Here is a 16,077-nt window from a genome sequence, read left to right on the forward strand (position 1 = left end):
CTCCGCGAGGGATGTATCCTAGCCGCGCGTGCGCCGGCTGCTTGGTTTCCGCCTGCTTCCGAGCTCGGCTCCCCAGCAGCAGGCGGGGCAATAACCCTTGTGGAGCGGCTCGGGAGACCCCGGCGTTGGGGCTGCGCCAGCGCGCGCGCGGCGCCGCCTCCTCCTCCTCCTCCTCCTCGCCTCTCCCCTCCCTGCCTGAGCCGAGTGGAAGGGGGCTGGGGTTGGCTGGTGCCAGCAGCGGCGTGAGCGCTCGAGCGGCCGCCATTTTACGCAGGCTCCTGCACATTCTCCGGACACGCTGAGGGAGCGGAGAAGGGGCAGCTCCTTCACTGCGCCCCCACCACCCCCTCCGGAGCTCTTTCGCTCACCATTCATCACCCCCGCCGCTCGCCCACACAGGTCAGCCGCCGCCAGGGATTGTCAGGCGGAGGGAGGGAGGGGAGTCAGGCATGAAAAAAGGAGACCCCGAAAAACTCCCGGGGAGGAGGAGGCGGCGGGCACGGGCTGGAGACACCGCGAGGGGAAAGGCGCCCGGAGGCAGCCGGCCTTCGCCAAAAATGGAGCGGGGCTTAAACAAAGAGGACGGCTTGAGCCAGCGGCCTGTCCAGTGCAGCGAGTGCCGCCGCCGCCGCCGCCACCGCCTGCAAGGCATTCGGGACTCCTGGCTGGGGGCTACGCTAGGCCGAAGGCATGGCGTGGAAGCGGGACCCCTTCCGCGTGCTTGCCTGCCTCTGCCCGCCCTCGATCAGGCTCGGAGCGCCTCATTGTCCCGGCGCCAGCGCCATTCATTGGCCACGAGGCGCCGGTGGGGTGGGGTGGGAAGGAAGGAGCAGGGCAGGGACTCCCGGCGCCGCCGCCGCCGCCGATGTGGCGGTGGGGTTGGGGCTGTCGCCTGCCCCTCGGGGGTCACGTAACGGGTGGGCCGGCGGAGAGAAGCTGTCCGCCTGGGAGCGCGAACTCTCCGCTCAGGAGTTGGAAGCGCATGGCGGGGCGGCGGCGGCGGCGGCGGCAGAGGAGCTGTGATTTGTATGCATTGTTCCGGGGTGGGAGGAGGGAAGAGCCGGACAGATGTCGAGCGCTCATTTTCTTCTCTTACCTTCTCTCTCGGCTTTCTCCTTCCACACCACCCCCACCCCCAATCCGCGTGGCGAAATAGGGCTCGCGGTGTTGCAATTCTTCTCCCGGAGGGAAAAAAAAAGAGGGGGGGTGAGAGGGAAAGGCTGCTTTTCCGGGGGTGGGGGGGGAAGGGAAGTCGGTCGCTGGAGGAAGTTGTAAGACATTTGAACGCGCCGAGCACGTGTTTCTTCTCTCAGACTTATGGCGGCAGCCGCCGCAGCCACCTCGATTTGGGCGCGGATTAGAGAGCGCTTTGTTCCTTCGGCCTGGCGGCTTTAGGCCCTGTCAGAGAGGACGATGCATCTTGAATGTAGGCAAGGAACGGGTCTCGTGAGAGAGGTAGTAGAGAGCAGCTAGGGCGAAAGGAGGTAGAGTGGATGGCTGTGTGGCGGTGGTGTCTACCCGTTTTCCCCCCGCCGTTTGCTGCTTGTTCTGGTTACAACTTCTTCGGAGCTTTCTAGGGCGTGCTTCAGAGAGAGAGAGAGACGTGAGTCAGAGAGTTTTTGGCAGTGGTTTCAGGATATTGCTTTGCACTATAGGTTCTTTCATTTGGGAAAAAAAGAAAAGATTGCAAGCTTTCTGATTGCAGAAGCGGTAGGGAAAATGGATTAAACTCGGCAAGTATCCTTGTAGGCAGCTGCATATATTGACACCCGAATTGTTTGGCTTTTAAGGTCTCTAGCTTAATTATTGCTTATTGCGTTTGAACAGATATCTGGAAACATGGCTTCTGAACATGTTAATGGGAATGGTACTGAAGAGCCCATGGATACTACTGCTGCAGTTGCCCATTCTGAGCATTTCCAGACATTGCTTGATGCTGGTTTACCACAGAAAGTTGCTGAAAAACTAGATGAAATTTACGTTGCAGGTAAGATGTAAAACTTGCAAATTCACTATTTTCTATTGGACTTTCCTTGCTTTGGGCTAAAATAGCAACTTTTTGTGGTTTCCAAACAAAAAAGTATGGGGACTGCAGTTTTTTTAAATTTTTTGGGTGATCAATATCAATATGCAATGTTTCTATTAGTTTAGAGTAGCCTTTGGCATTGAGTGAAGGGGTGGTGGTGAGGGCAAGCAGTTGGAATATAAACCCTTAGGAATAGGTCATACTGGACTATAGTTGTGTGTCTTTGGAGGACTGTGTAGTGAAGTAGTAATTGTATGTCTCTTCTTTCTGATTCACTGCTTGGATACCTGGGTGTAGTGGCAGTACAGTGTTTTCATTTATGTCCTGAAGCATAGTTTTGAAGTGCAGTAGAATGGTTGAAAGTTTTCATCAGTTAGTTTTAGGAACAAAAAAGTATTACTCAGATCCAATAAGTTTTTCTAGAATTTCTTAAATATTCAAGTTCCAGTAGGAATAAAATAGAAAATGTTTTTGGCATTTTAGTATGTGAAAAATCCCCAACATCGCAATTAATAACTAGTAATTAATTTGAGAAGATTTATTTCCAAATATCATAATAGTCAAGTGAGACATCCTTGAATAAAATATTTCTTTTTCTAGGACTAGTTGCTCACAGTGATTTAGATGAAAGAGCTATTGAAGCTTTAAAGGAATTTAATGAAGAAGGTGCACTGGCAGTGCTTCAACAATTTAAAGACAGTGATCTCTCTCATGTTCAGGTAATGTACCATGGAAGTATTTCTGTTTAATTTATTTCAGCATATATACAGAAAGTGCTTGATTTTCGACTGATTAAATTTAGTTCACATTTTTTTCAATCCATATTTATTTTTAGAACAAAAGTGCCTTTTTATGTGGCGTCATGAAAACATATAGACAACGAGAAAAACAAGGGACCAAAGTGCCAGATGCCAACAAAGGACCAGATGAGGCAAAAATCAAGGTATGTTTTTAAGAAACTTTATCTTAAGCCAATGGCGCTATAATAGTATGAATACAACCACAGGGTGTTTTTTTTTCGCTGAAGATTCATGTCATTCAAAACATAATATTACCTACAGTGCTGATTATCAATTCAGTTTTTATATTTGGAATACATATTAGTAGCAGTCTCTTGTGCATTTTACCATGTAATCTTCCATATAAATCCAGTTTTTCTTTTATATCTGTTAAGGGAGGTGCCATTGATAATGTACTTCAGGAACCTAAAATAACACTAGGACAGTATAATCTGCATTCTGTACTGATCTTTTTACACTTTATGATGGCAGTATAATTTGAAGGATTTATTTATATCTTGCTTTTGGATGATATATGAATAACTGATATAAAGGACTTCATAAAATTTTAGTGCCACTTCATTGGCAGTGTAACCTGAGGTTTGATGTATAAACCAGCAGTTGTGACTTTAACACAACCTGATAGTACAAATAGTCCAGTATTGCTAAGTTTTTAGCAGTTAATGAACAGCATATGCCTCACTGATCTTGAATCTCTTTAATATATCTCACAAATATCTCAGCTGGTTCTAGCAGGAAAAATTATAAAAAGTATTCTTAGTGTCATGAATAAACCCAGAGTAAAATGCTCAATGAAATGATTAAATAATTTGAACATGACATTTACACGTAGTATGGATCCATTCCTTTGACTTTTTAATTTTTGTTTTATTCTTATTTTGGGTTCCATTTTTTCCCTTCCTAATTACTCCATTACTAAGTTATACTGTTGAATGAAATTGAAATGTATGTGCTTGCAGGGGATGAAGTCTTTAATAATGTCTAAGGGATGCATGCCTCTATCATATATCCATCCAATTATCAATTCCTTTGAGGGAAAGTGAAAATGTTGTTCCATAACAAGTTACAGCAACTTTTCTTGCACTACATACTGCTTCAGTTGTGCCAGAAACCCATGTTCTCTTAACTTCATTTCTCTGAAAGAAGGATTCTGTATCTTTCATCTTTTGATTCATAAATTAAATCTCCCAGAATCTAAAGATATAGAATTGTAACTGGCAATTGAAGAAGGGTACTGTAAGATGACACATGTAGACATCTAGTAGTTTAGTTCTGCAGAAAAAAAATGGCATCCGCAAGAATTATTTCTTTAGATGTTATATTATTTCTTTCACAATCCAAGTTCTCAGATGTTTTACAAGCAATTGGGGAACTTTGTATAAAAGATTTGAGATTAGAAAGCTGAGAAAATTTTACTTTTGGCTTTACATTGGTTCTTACTCAGGTGGTTTATGTTCTGATATTAGATTAGCTAGATACACGCACTTGACATATCAGTTGCATGACCCAATAGGAAAGCTAGGTTTAAGGGAGACTTTTTACATAGGTTGGAGAACCTACAGAATAAATACCTCTATATTAATGGAATATTTTGTTACTATTCATTAATTGATTGTACTTGTTTTATAACTCTCTTTGAAGGCTCTTTTGGAGAGAACGGGTTATACACTTGATGTGACAACTGGACAGAGGAAGTATGGTGGCCCTCCACCAGAGTGTGTCTATTCAGGACAACAGCCTTCTGTTGGCACTGAAGTAAGAGATGCAACATTTGGGGAGAATATAATATGTTTCTCTGTTTAAATCTCAGTTTTTGAAAAAAAATGTGTTTGGTTTATTGTTGCAGATATTTGTGGGTAAAATTCCAAGGGATTTGTTTGAGGATGAACTTGTTCCATTATTTGAAAAAGCTGGACCTATTTGGGATCTCCGCTTAATGATGGATCCCCTGACAGGTCTAAACAGGGGATATGCTTTTGTCACTTTTTGTAACAAAGAGGCAGCTCAGGAAGCTGTTAAATTGGTAAGTTTTTTCATATTTTCTGTGAGAATTTAAAATCAATTGCTGTGATTCCTAATTGTGTAAAAAAGTCTTAATCTTCTGCTTATGTTGTATAGAATGGAATTCATTATTAAACCTAGTGGCTTTCAGAATTCTATATATTGCTACTGAACATATTAAAGCTTAAGACTTTTATCATTTCTATTTGTAATACTCAGTGTGTGGTATTTTTGCTATACAGCTATTTAAAGGTAATGTATATTAAGCCAGGAATGACAGATTATTTTTAAAGAGGGCAATATTTATCCCACTCTAGCTTTCAGTAATACCATGTTTCCCCAAAATAAGACCAGGTCTTTTTTTTTTTTTTTTTTACCTCCAAAAGAGGCACCAGATCTTATTTTCATGGAGTGTCTTACTCTGGCACCGGCAGCCCTGCCCAGCTGGTCCATTTCTTCTGCAGCCGAAGGAGCAGCTGCATTCCGGCCTGCATTTTGCAGGCTGGCCTTTCCGGAAGGCCTATACAGCAGAGTATCGAGCTATAGATTCAATCCATAGCTCTGTTCTCTGCTGCAGAGGCCTTCCGGAAAGACCTGTGACTGAAAAAATGGAAGCCTGGCTGTGGAAGACGCTGCAGAAGAAGTGGGCCGGCGAGGAGAGGCTTGGCTGCAAGGTAAGTGGGTGTGGGGCACATGGGGCAGCTCCACCTCCCACCCTTGCCCTAGCTTGATTTTTAGGTGTGTGCCTCGCCCCAAAACTAGAGCTTATTTTGGGGGTAGGGCTTATATTAGCCCCCCCAATCAAGCTAGGGCTTATTTTCGGGGTAGGTCTTACTTTCGGGAAAACACAGTATATGCATTTTACTATCTGAGAAGTAGCTTGCTTAGAAACGAATTCAGTTGGGCTTATTTTATAGTAAATGTGTTACATTTCTATATAACTGGTATAGAAACTACAGGAATGTGTTAAAATTGTATATTAGGTAAAACTGACTAGTATTTTTCTCTAGTGCCATGACTGATCATTAGTAAATTTAAGCATATACCAATTTTCCAACAGAATAGTGAAAATATTGGTGAACATGTTAAAGGTCCTACTAAATGTAACCTTTCCTTTTTGCATAACTTTAAATAGTGCTGCTGTTTTCTGTCCTTTATGCAAAGTTATACAATCCAATTAGTATTTGACCATGGTTAGGCGAGAAATATGCTTTATTCTCTGGTAAAAGAAACATTGACTTTTATGTTGCCGTGGAATTTTCTAGGAAGTGATAGAATTCTATAGAAGCTTGGGTGCTTCAGATTTGAGTGGTTGGTGGCACATATTATTTGGTGTTACATTGGAAGCATGGAATTTGAGTATGGGGAAAAATACTTCTGGTGCTTTATTCATGGGATTTGTTAGTTCCAACAACAGAAAAAGTATTTTGATTAGAGAAGGACCAACAATTACATTTATTGGGTCTAACATGTCTCTGGTGTTTTCTGGAATGTTCTCTTTTAGGATCTACTGCAGGAAAATTTTGTACACAGATCTATAACATATTTTGTGTATAAAAAGCATAAAGTAAACCAATTGAGAACAAAATATTATGTTTGACTTAAGTACTCTAGGAATCCTATTCTCATTTGTAATAAAAATTAAGACTTAGAATTGCATTTCATTTTCTAATTGATGTCTAATCGTTCCTCACTACTTACATTACTATTAGAGTTACTTCTGCTACTTTTAAATTACAGTTTTTTGATCACCGTTATGATCTCCCCCACCCAAAGGCACTTAAGACCTAGATTCAAAATTCCTATGGCCACCTGTCACGTGATTAGCATTTGGGGTGCTTGGCAATCAGCCCATATTTATGGCTGTTTGCAGCATCCCACAGTCACGTGACTGCAATTTATGACCCTTTTTTGCAGAAATCTGGCCTTCCAGTTTCCAGGAAAAAACACCCACTGCAGACAATGGGTTTGCTTAACAACTATCACCAAAAAATGTCATAAAATTGATTAGTCACATGATGACCAGTTTAAGAACCACATGATGTGCAAACATAATTCCAGTCTCAATTACATCATAAGTTGAGGACTACTTGTATATTGTTCCTTGTGAATTATGTCATGCCACCTAATCTCTGGAATTTACACTGAAAAGTAAAAACGTGAGCTTTCTGGTGAAAACCATGTAGTTAGTTCTCTTGACAACAATATGGGAGTGAATTGTTACTGTTGCCTTCTGGGTTTTTTTCCTTTCATGTGGGATTTTTCTATTATTTTCCATCTAAGCCAGGGGTGTCAAACTCGCAACATCACATGATGTGTTGCAACATATCACAACTTTTTTTCCATTGCCAGCAATGAGGTGGGGGCGGTTTCGGCATGATGCATCCGGCCCACGGGCCGGCAGTTTGACACCCCTGATCTAAGCATTAGCCAGCCCTAAATAAACCCACTGAGCTCTATTTAAAAACTAGTAAGAAAATTCCACCTGAACTAAGCAAGAATTAATATTAATCATGATCACGTTATGTGTCATTGGTTCCTGTGAGTTTATGAAGTCTGTCTCTAACTTTAGATTAATCCTCCTCCGTTGACAGTGGAAATGAGGTATCTAGTTACTAAAACATAAAAAATTACTAAGTATCCATCCAAGGCAGAGAACATACCTAATAGTCCCACCTCCTATTTTTCTTCACAACAGGACCCCTGCCATGTAGGTTAGCTGAGAGATTGGCCCAAAGTTGCCCATCTGGCTTTCATGACTAGGAGGTCTAGGCAACAACTTAACTATACCAAACTGGCTCTTTTTCTTTCATTCATTGTTCATTCATTCAGAAGAATGCCTGTGTTTTACTTTAGATGAAATGTAGCTTAAATAGGTAGGAATCCTACTGCAGCATAAGCTAATGTTTGGTCTGTTGCTAAGTGTCATACTTTTTGGAAGTCAGGAGGGGCAGGTTAACTCTGTTCAGATTCCACTTGGTATTTTCCTTGTTCCAGCAGATGTGGATGGCCACTATTAGATGGTATCAGATTTTCCATGTTTTGAGGTCAAGATTGCCCTGCATTTTTTCCCATGTATCTGCTTGTTATAAATGCATTTCGGAAGTTTTTTGTTTGACCTGTATTAATAATAGATTGTTTGACCTGTATTAATAATAGTTTGTAGACTGGAGTTTATTCTGTGCTAGAGTTATTAGTCTTTACATTCCCTCACAATTCTTTGTCGTTAGTGTTCTTAGTACCTTCATTCTTAAATGTAACTAAAGGTCCTCTGATGGTCTGTACAATTGAGAACAAATTATCACGTAAGAGAAAGAGTTGGACAACATTCAAGACCCTTAAGCATATGAGCCAAACTTATCAAGTATAATGGGTGCAAGAGTAATTTGTTATATAACTTTTTCTTTTAGTATAACAATCATGAAATTCGTTCTGGAAAACACATTGGAGTATGTATCTCTGTGGCCAATAATAGGCTTTTTGTTGGCTCTATACCTAAGAGTAAAACCAAGGAGCAAATTGTAGAAGAATTTAGCAAAGTAACAGGTAAGTTGCTCAGTGCTAGTAATGTAATTGCTATTAAAGTGATCTGTGATGAACTTGAATCACCATCTTTCGGCTGATGTTGGATGATGATGACATTGTAAACTGAGATCATAAAGGATAAAGTCAAAGAGAGAGTGATGGGAATTGTTTAAGAAGCTGAAGTTTGAGAGATCATTCCCAGTTTTATTTCAGCATTTACATTGCATGCTCTGGCAGTGGAGTTGGTTGGCTATTGGAACAGCCACCATTTTAGAGGGGACATTTTGTTCTTTCTTGTCATAAAAGCTGTAAAGCATTTAGAACATGGTTGGCCAATCTTTTTGCTTGCATGAGCCGCATTGAATGAAGAGGAATTGTCTTGAACCACATATAAAATATGTAACATAGTTAATGTATATAAATCACATCATATTAAAAGATCTTGTGTAACTGCATGCGGCCTATGGGCTGTGGTTTGGACACGCCTGATTTAGAAGATGAACATTTCATGACATCACAGCAACTTCTTTTCCGTGGTCTTGTATACCAACTTGGTTTAGTGTGACATAAATACCATATTTATTGATTTAACTGTTTCATTAGGTTCCATGTCCAAACCCATTTAAGTGCTTTGTGCATGAACTCTAATCTTTTGTCCTTTGAAATTGGAGCTGATTCTCTTTGTTAAACAATAGCTTAGATGGGAAATTCAGTTTCTTTATAGTTCTGCATGTATATTTTGCAGAGAGGAACAGTTATAAAAGATTAATATAGGTGTCAATACTATGAACCACAACACTGGGCATATTACAAAACAAAACTTTTTTTAAAAAAACACAAGCACAATAAAAACTCCTGGTACCTTCGAGTAATACTCTTACATGTCTCCATTTGGCAGCAAATATATTGAACAAATATAAAAGGGAAATGGTTAAAGCTAGCTATTAAAACAATGTCATTTTTTATTTTTAATAACTGTTATACTCTACTTATAATTAATGCTTCAGTTAAATGTATATGACTGGCTTCAATTTCAGAGGGTCTCACAGATGTAATATTGTATCACCAACCTGACGACAAAAAAAAGAACAGAGGCTTTTGTTTCCTTGAATATGAAGATCACAAAACAGCCGCTCAAGCCAGGCGTAGGTTAATGAGTGGAAAAGTGAAAGTTTGGGGTAATGTTGTTACAGTTGAATGGGCTGACCCCATAGAAGATCCAGATCCTGAAGTGATGGCAAAGGTAAACATTTACAGGGGTAATGAAAATAGCATGCATTTGTTTCTGCTGATTTGTGAGATTGTGACTCACAAATATACATTCTGTTCTATAAAATAGCCAATTTAACATTTACTGCCCCTGCTCTGAATGGGATGTTTTACACAAAATAATTTATACAAATTTTATAATCTGTTTTCATAGAAGTTTCCAGTAACTATTGGTTACTCCTGTAATGCTGTTTCATACTTTAGTTTTGATAATTAACAGTATGTCATAAAAATATTTTCATCCTTGGAATATGAAATATTCCCTAAGCCCTTTTCTTATTCGACCTCATAGTATCTTAATTCATTGATAAAACAGTGTTCACTAGGTTTCTTTATTTTTTCTACAGGGTGTGACCCTGCCAAAAGGTGTGTGCGCATACATTTTTTAATGTGGGGGACCCTTTGTCAACCTTCCACCATTCCCGTTTTTGCTATGGCAGTGAAGTCTCACAGCATAGCATTCAGTATTGTCACTTTATGTTCTTAAATTTCTGTTTATTTTCTTATGTTATATTCTCAATGTGATCTGTTTTCTTTGGTTACCTCCCTTGATTTTTCTGAGCAAGGGTTACAGCAAGCTTTTCAGTGAACACAAGCTACAGGGATTCGTCACCGGCTCAGACTCAGCATTAGCAATTATGGGTTTTTCAGGAAACTTAGTTAATTTGTATAGAAATGATAGATTTGAATCCTGGGCTTACCTTTTATTTATAGAAAGGCTCTTCTTCATTAATGGCATTTGACTTGGTGAAAAGATTTGTTGTTCTCCTGGATGTGTTATTTCCTTCTAAAGCTCCAGTATTGTCTTCACAAGTCCATTGACTCTGTCGAGTGACTTTTAAAAGAAGCAAATACTCCTCCTTGTAGAGTCATGTTTATATCCAAATTGTTGAGACTAATAGTATTGATAGGTTTGGGATAAAAAGAGGAATTTTGTATTTTAAGAGTTCATTACTTAGACATTGTTACCTTGAAATTTACTTCAATCCTGAGTGGATTGGGCATGCATCAAGCTAGACTGGTGAGCTGAATAGTCATAACTGGCACAGATTCAGAGAGTGACTTAAACTTGTTTGGTCTCAGTGAGAAACTACTATTTTGTTCAGCCTTAATATCTTCATTTATCTAAATAATGATGCACTAAATTCTACACCTGTGACTGGTGGGGCTTTTGTTAATTACTGATGTTAAGTTCCACTTTTATTTCAGGATCATGCACCTAATCAGTTTGGGACTTTGCTGAAGCAAATAATATCTTCACATTTCTGTTGTAGCTGTTGAACCTTAGCTCAGGACTCCCCAGCCCCCCAGTCCGTGGACCAGTACTGGGCCGCAGCATGCCAGCAACCGGGCCGCACAAACAAGCAAAGCCCCATTTGCAGGATGCAGGCAGCACACAAAACCATGCACTCTCCGGTCCGTGGAAAAACCTTTCTCCACGGAACCGGTCCTTGGTGCCCAAAAGATTGGGGACCTCTGCCTTAGCTCCATTAATAATAAATTGATAAAATAAAAAATATTTATTAAATATGTATGCTGCCCAACTCCTTTCTCTGGGTAGCTCATAACAAATTGAACAAAGAAATGACAATAAAACGAAGAAAAAAAGATAAAAGAGTCCCTGCGGATTTTACTTTGCTAGTCATTGCCGACTATAGAAGATAGTGCTCAACTCCGTTTTAAGGCCATTGAGCCAGCGCTGTCCAAAGATATTTCCAGTCATGTGGCCACTGAAGTGGTGCCTATCTGTTTGCATGCTTTCAAACTGCTAGGTGGGCAGGAGCTGGAACGAAGACAGGCATTCCCTCCATTGCATGGCGCTCGGGTTTCGAACCTGGGCTGCTGGCTTTCTAGCTGACAAGCCCAGTCTCTTAACTGCTGAGCTATCACGGCCCTCCCCCCCAAAAAAAAACAAAAGGGAAAAAAGGTTGGTAAGAATGACAAGACTGGATGGAATGAAGCAAAGGTCTTATTTTCCCTTGCCAAAAGGCCTAGGTAAAAAATTTCATGTTAGTGAAAACTAATGTGACTTGTGGGGGAGGTGCTGCTACGAAGGGCCAGGCATGAGTACCATTTGTTCAGCATTATCATAACTTTGAACAGAGAACTACGTGTACTGTAAACCATCAGAGACAGGAAATCCTGCAAGTAATTTGATCCTTGCTGTGTAGGGCTTTCAAGGTGATAGCAAGTAGCTTGAATTGAATGCACTGAAGCCAGTGCAGCTCACACAGTAATGGTGTTACATAGGAATATCACAGTGTACAGAAAACTATATTAAGTTGCCATATCCTGACCAATGCTGACCAATGCTCTTCAAGGATAGCCCTCATAGAGTGCATTGCAGTAGTCCAGATAAGAAAATTATTTGTAAATTAATTTTGGTTTGTGTCCAGTTATGACTTAACCAAATCACAATTACTTTTTGAAAAATCTTATCTTTATCTAGTATATATGCTTGTTTTATTGTTTGCAATAATATACTGGTAACGCTGTAAACTAATGTGATGCTTTGTTTTAGGTGAAAGTGTTATTTGTACGGAATCTTGCAAATTCAGTCACAGAAGAAATACTAGAAAAGGCTTTTAGTCAGTTTGGAAAACTGGAGAGGGTGAAAAAGCTAAAAGATTATGCTTTTATTCATTTTGATGAACGTGATGGTGCTGTAAAGGTATGTTTTTATTCCCAGTTTCATTTATTTAGTAGATTTGTATTTAGATTTAGATTTTGTGAATTCAAAGTGGCATACATTTTCTGGTTTTGCCACTATAACTAAGTAAGTGGGTTTGGTCTGAGAGGGCACAACTATCCCATAGTTCCCCAACTGCCTTTCATGTGTAAGGCAGAACTAGTATTTGTGGTCTCCTGGTATCTAGCCAAATACCTTATCTACCACACGAAACTAGCTCTCAGGTATTTATCACATTGATATTAGCCTACAATCATTAAGAGACTCTTGGTGGCAATTTCTTCAGAAATCTTCCATAAACTTAAAATTTATGCTACAATTTTATGTTGTCAGGTTTGGGTTCTGTTTGTTACTAAGAAATAAGGGAAGATTTAATTATCCTCTCAGTAGTGTGCCAGTTTAAAGCCGTTAGTTCTCATTGTTCTAATGAATAATCTGAAGAATTGTTGAGAATGAGCAAACGAGCAACTGTTGCCAAGACAGTAAACAAGTAAATTCAAGTAAATTATACTAAGTAAATCAGTTTGCTTCAGATTTTACGCTAGTGTCAATTTCTATAAAGAAAAAATATGAATTAAAGTATGAAGTGTGGATACCATGACCTTTGTTAGTATTCATTCCAGAATATACTGAAATTCTGCTCCTAATGTTCATTCTTGGTTTTCATGGTTGCAGAGAATATTTCTAAATATTACACATTGAAAAATTAAGAAATAGACTGACACGGCCTTTAGTGAGAGAAGAGGTGATCTTGTGTGTTCTACATCAGGAGTCCCCAACCCCCAATCTGTGGACCGACACCAGGCCAAGGCATGCCAGAAACCGGGTGAAGCCCTATCCATGGGATGTAGGCAGCACACGAAACCACGCCCCCTCCGGTCCGCGGGAAAACCTCTCCCCACAGAACCGGCCCCTGGTGCCTAAAAGATTGGGGGGGGGCTCTGTTCTACATAGTACCATTGGTATTTTTCCTACTGTACTTATAATTTGTGTGCTATATTTGTAAGATTACTTTGGTAAAAATGATTACAAATTATATTCTTTATAGGCTATGGAAGGAATGAATGGCAAAGATTTAGAAGGAGAAAATATAGAAATTGTGTTTGCAAAGCCACCAGATCAGAAAAGGAAAGAACGGAAAGCACAGAGACAAGCTGCCAAAAATCAAATGTAAGGATGGAAAGCATGATTTTGATACATTTACCACTACTTTATACGTAGAATTCTTGTGTTAAAGCATAATGTACCTGTTAATGGTTATAATGTGAAAGAAAATATACGTATACTTGAACTCTATGATGACAGCTGTCAGTAATATCGCCTTTTTAATGCATGCTTTTCCTAGAATATAAGTGCTGGCCTTTTGATTTATTGATAGTAGAGAGAGAATAACTGTGTTAACAGATTAATACCTATTGATAAACTAGAATCCCATCTTGTATGAGGATTATCTCAGTTAGATGTGATCAAGTGAAAATTCTTTCCCCTCCCCAAAAGAAATAATATAGGAATAGGTGAAAATACTAAAAACAGCAGTGATAAACAGTTGACCATGAGGATGTCTTAATGTTCCTAAAAAGGCCTGTTCATTATCTTGTTCCTTCATTTTACTCTTACATACTGCCTTTATTAATCATGAGCAGTAATTGATACATTGGTCCTGAGAAAAACCTGCTAAATCATAGAAAGCAATATTCTGGAGTCAAACTTCACAAAGAATTAAAGAACATTTCTGTCGGCTAGTTGAATAAAACATAGAGTAGAGGAATGTATGATCAATGCATTTCTGGTTAGAAAAATCAGCATGAACTCCTTTATCGATGTGAAAATATTTGTGGGCAGCATGTATTTTTTAAAATATAAGCTGCCATTCTTATATAGAGCCGTGATAGCCTAACTGCAGCTCCATCAATGGATGTGATTAAATACTACTGTCTTTCAGAGACAGTAGTATTTATTCGCCACCCATCTCATAGCAAACGATTCTGGGCAGCTTCCATAATTAAAACATTAAAAACCTAACACATTTCTTTAAAAGGATAAAAATGGAAATCCAAATCAAGATATAGTTAAAAGATAGGGAGGGAGGGAACAGGGGGGGGGGAGGTAGGATTGCCTCTTAATTCAACAACCATCACCAATGTGATGTTCCCTCGTTAGAGCCACAGGCCATCTAGTAGAGCCAGGTCTCCAGGCTCTTGGGGAAGGACAGAAAGGTGGGAGCCAATCTTACCTCAAGGGGTAAGATGTCCTATAGAGCAGGAACCATGGCAGAGAAGGCCCTTCTCCTGCACCCTGCGAGCTGGAATTCCTTGACCAATAGGGCCCACAGCATACCTTCTCTGCCAGTGCTAGTGTGGCGAACCACTCCTAGTGGGGTAAGAGAGTTCCTTAAGTAGCCTGAATCCATGCCATTCAGGGGTTTAATGATAATAACCAGCACTTTGAATTGTATCTGGAAGCAGACCAGCAGCCAGTGCAGCTCACATAGTAGTGGTGTAACGTGTCATCTTAGGGACCTCAAGAACTGCCCATGCTGCCGCACTGTGCACTAGTTAAACCTTCTAATGCTCTTCATAGGTAGCCCCATGACTAGGGCTTGAATGACTGAACGCAGGGACTCCTGACCTAGGAAAGGATGCAACTGGCTCACCAATCAAAGTTCTGCAAAGCCATGACTGCCACTTGCTCTTCCAGCAGGAGTTGCAAGTCCAGGAGAAACCCCAGGTTATGAACCGGGTCTGTCTGAGGTGGGGTAGCCCCATTCAGAACTAAGCTCCATGAACCCAAAGTCATTTGGTCTTGCCAGGGTTCAGTTAATAGCCTGTTGTCTGTCCCCCATCTACACTTGCTTCTTTTTTATTGTCAAATTAGATCTAATTAGAATTTTAACAAATTACCCAATTAGAGATAATTTATAGTGTGGGGGAAAAGAGAAAGTAGGGGAGGTAATGGTTATTCATCATGTACCCAAAATTAAAACTATGTACCAATTTCTCAACGGTCCTCCCCTCCTTTTTTTGTCTTTCCACACCAAACCCCCAATTCTTCTGGTATATTTTGTCTTTCTAATATATAATAATTCTTCTGGTTATTCCTGAATGTGAAAATTCCAGTTTTGTTTTATTTTTAAATAGTAATAATAAAAATGATGATGACTCCTGTTATGCAAGTATAAAAATTAATATAGGTTGCACCACAGTTACTATACTGCAAATATACAGGTAATCCTCACTTACCAAATGTCTAGTTAAGTGACTGTTTAAAGTTATACAGCACTGAAAAAATAGGTTTATGACTGGTACTCAAACTTGCAGCCAATGCAGTTATCACATGATTGTGATTAGGATACTTTGCAGCCAGTATACATTTTGAAGGTTGCAGCATCCCATATAATCATAATTTGTGACCAGGTTGTCAGTGGGTAAGCCAGATTTGCTTAACTACTGTGTGATTCAACCAAATTCTGTCAAAAAGTCAATGGGGAACCTGGCAGGAAGTCACAAGTCAAGGTCATGTAATGTCAAGCTTAATAACCTGCACTGATTTTGGGGGAGGAGAGTATGCAAATTAGCTGTAACTTGTAGTTATGTTAGAACCTTAAGGGTTTGAGGATAATAATGCCCCAAAATTTAAGGGCTTGTAAAATAGAATCCATTATGATTTCTGTTCAAGAAATTGAATGGTTCTTAGTTTAGACAGTATAAACAGGGTTATATCCCATGAACTCAGTTGTGGAAGTATTCAAATAATCTTAACGTGAATTT

The 16,077-nt window shown here is 39.9% G+C and overlaps 1 protein-coding gene across 4 annotated transcripts in view; it reads left to right on the forward strand.

Annotated features, from left to right (window-relative positions):
* Positions 1-255: 255 nt before the first annotated feature.
* Positions 256-16,077, forward strand: part of SYNCRIP (synaptotagmin binding cytoplasmic RNA interacting protein) — a 22,077-nt gene continuing 6,255 nt past the window's right edge. For 2 of the 4 annotated variants that reach the window (XM_015812860.1, XM_015812861.1), the window contains exons 1-10: positions 359-399; positions 1,828-1,987; positions 2,627-2,745; positions 2,862-2,969; positions 4,468-4,581; positions 4,673-4,849; positions 8,238-8,373; positions 9,390-9,595; positions 12,143-12,292; positions 13,359-13,480. In XM_015812860.1, the coding sequence (XP_015668346.1) occupies positions 1,840-1,987; positions 2,627-2,745; positions 2,862-2,969; positions 4,468-4,581; positions 4,673-4,849; positions 8,238-8,373; positions 9,390-9,595; positions 12,143-12,292; positions 13,359-13,480 (1,280 nt within the window). In that variant the 5' untranslated portion in view covers positions 359-399; positions 1,828-1,839. Of the gene's footprint in view, positions 400-1,827; positions 1,988-2,626; positions 2,746-2,861; positions 2,970-4,467; positions 4,582-4,672; positions 4,850-8,237; positions 8,374-9,389; positions 9,596-12,142; positions 12,293-13,358; positions 13,481-16,077 lie in introns of all 4 variants that reach the window. The other 2 variants (XM_015812862.2, XM_015812863.2) reach the window with 2 other exon arrangements.

Source organism: Protobothrops mucrosquamatus, unplaced genomic scaffold (assembly GCF_001527695.2).
Source record: "Protobothrops mucrosquamatus isolate PMUCROS unplaced genomic scaffold, P.Mucros_1.0 scaffold114, whole genome shotgun sequence".
NCBI lineage: Eukaryota > Metazoa > Chordata > Lepidosauria > Squamata > Viperidae > Protobothrops > Protobothrops mucrosquamatus.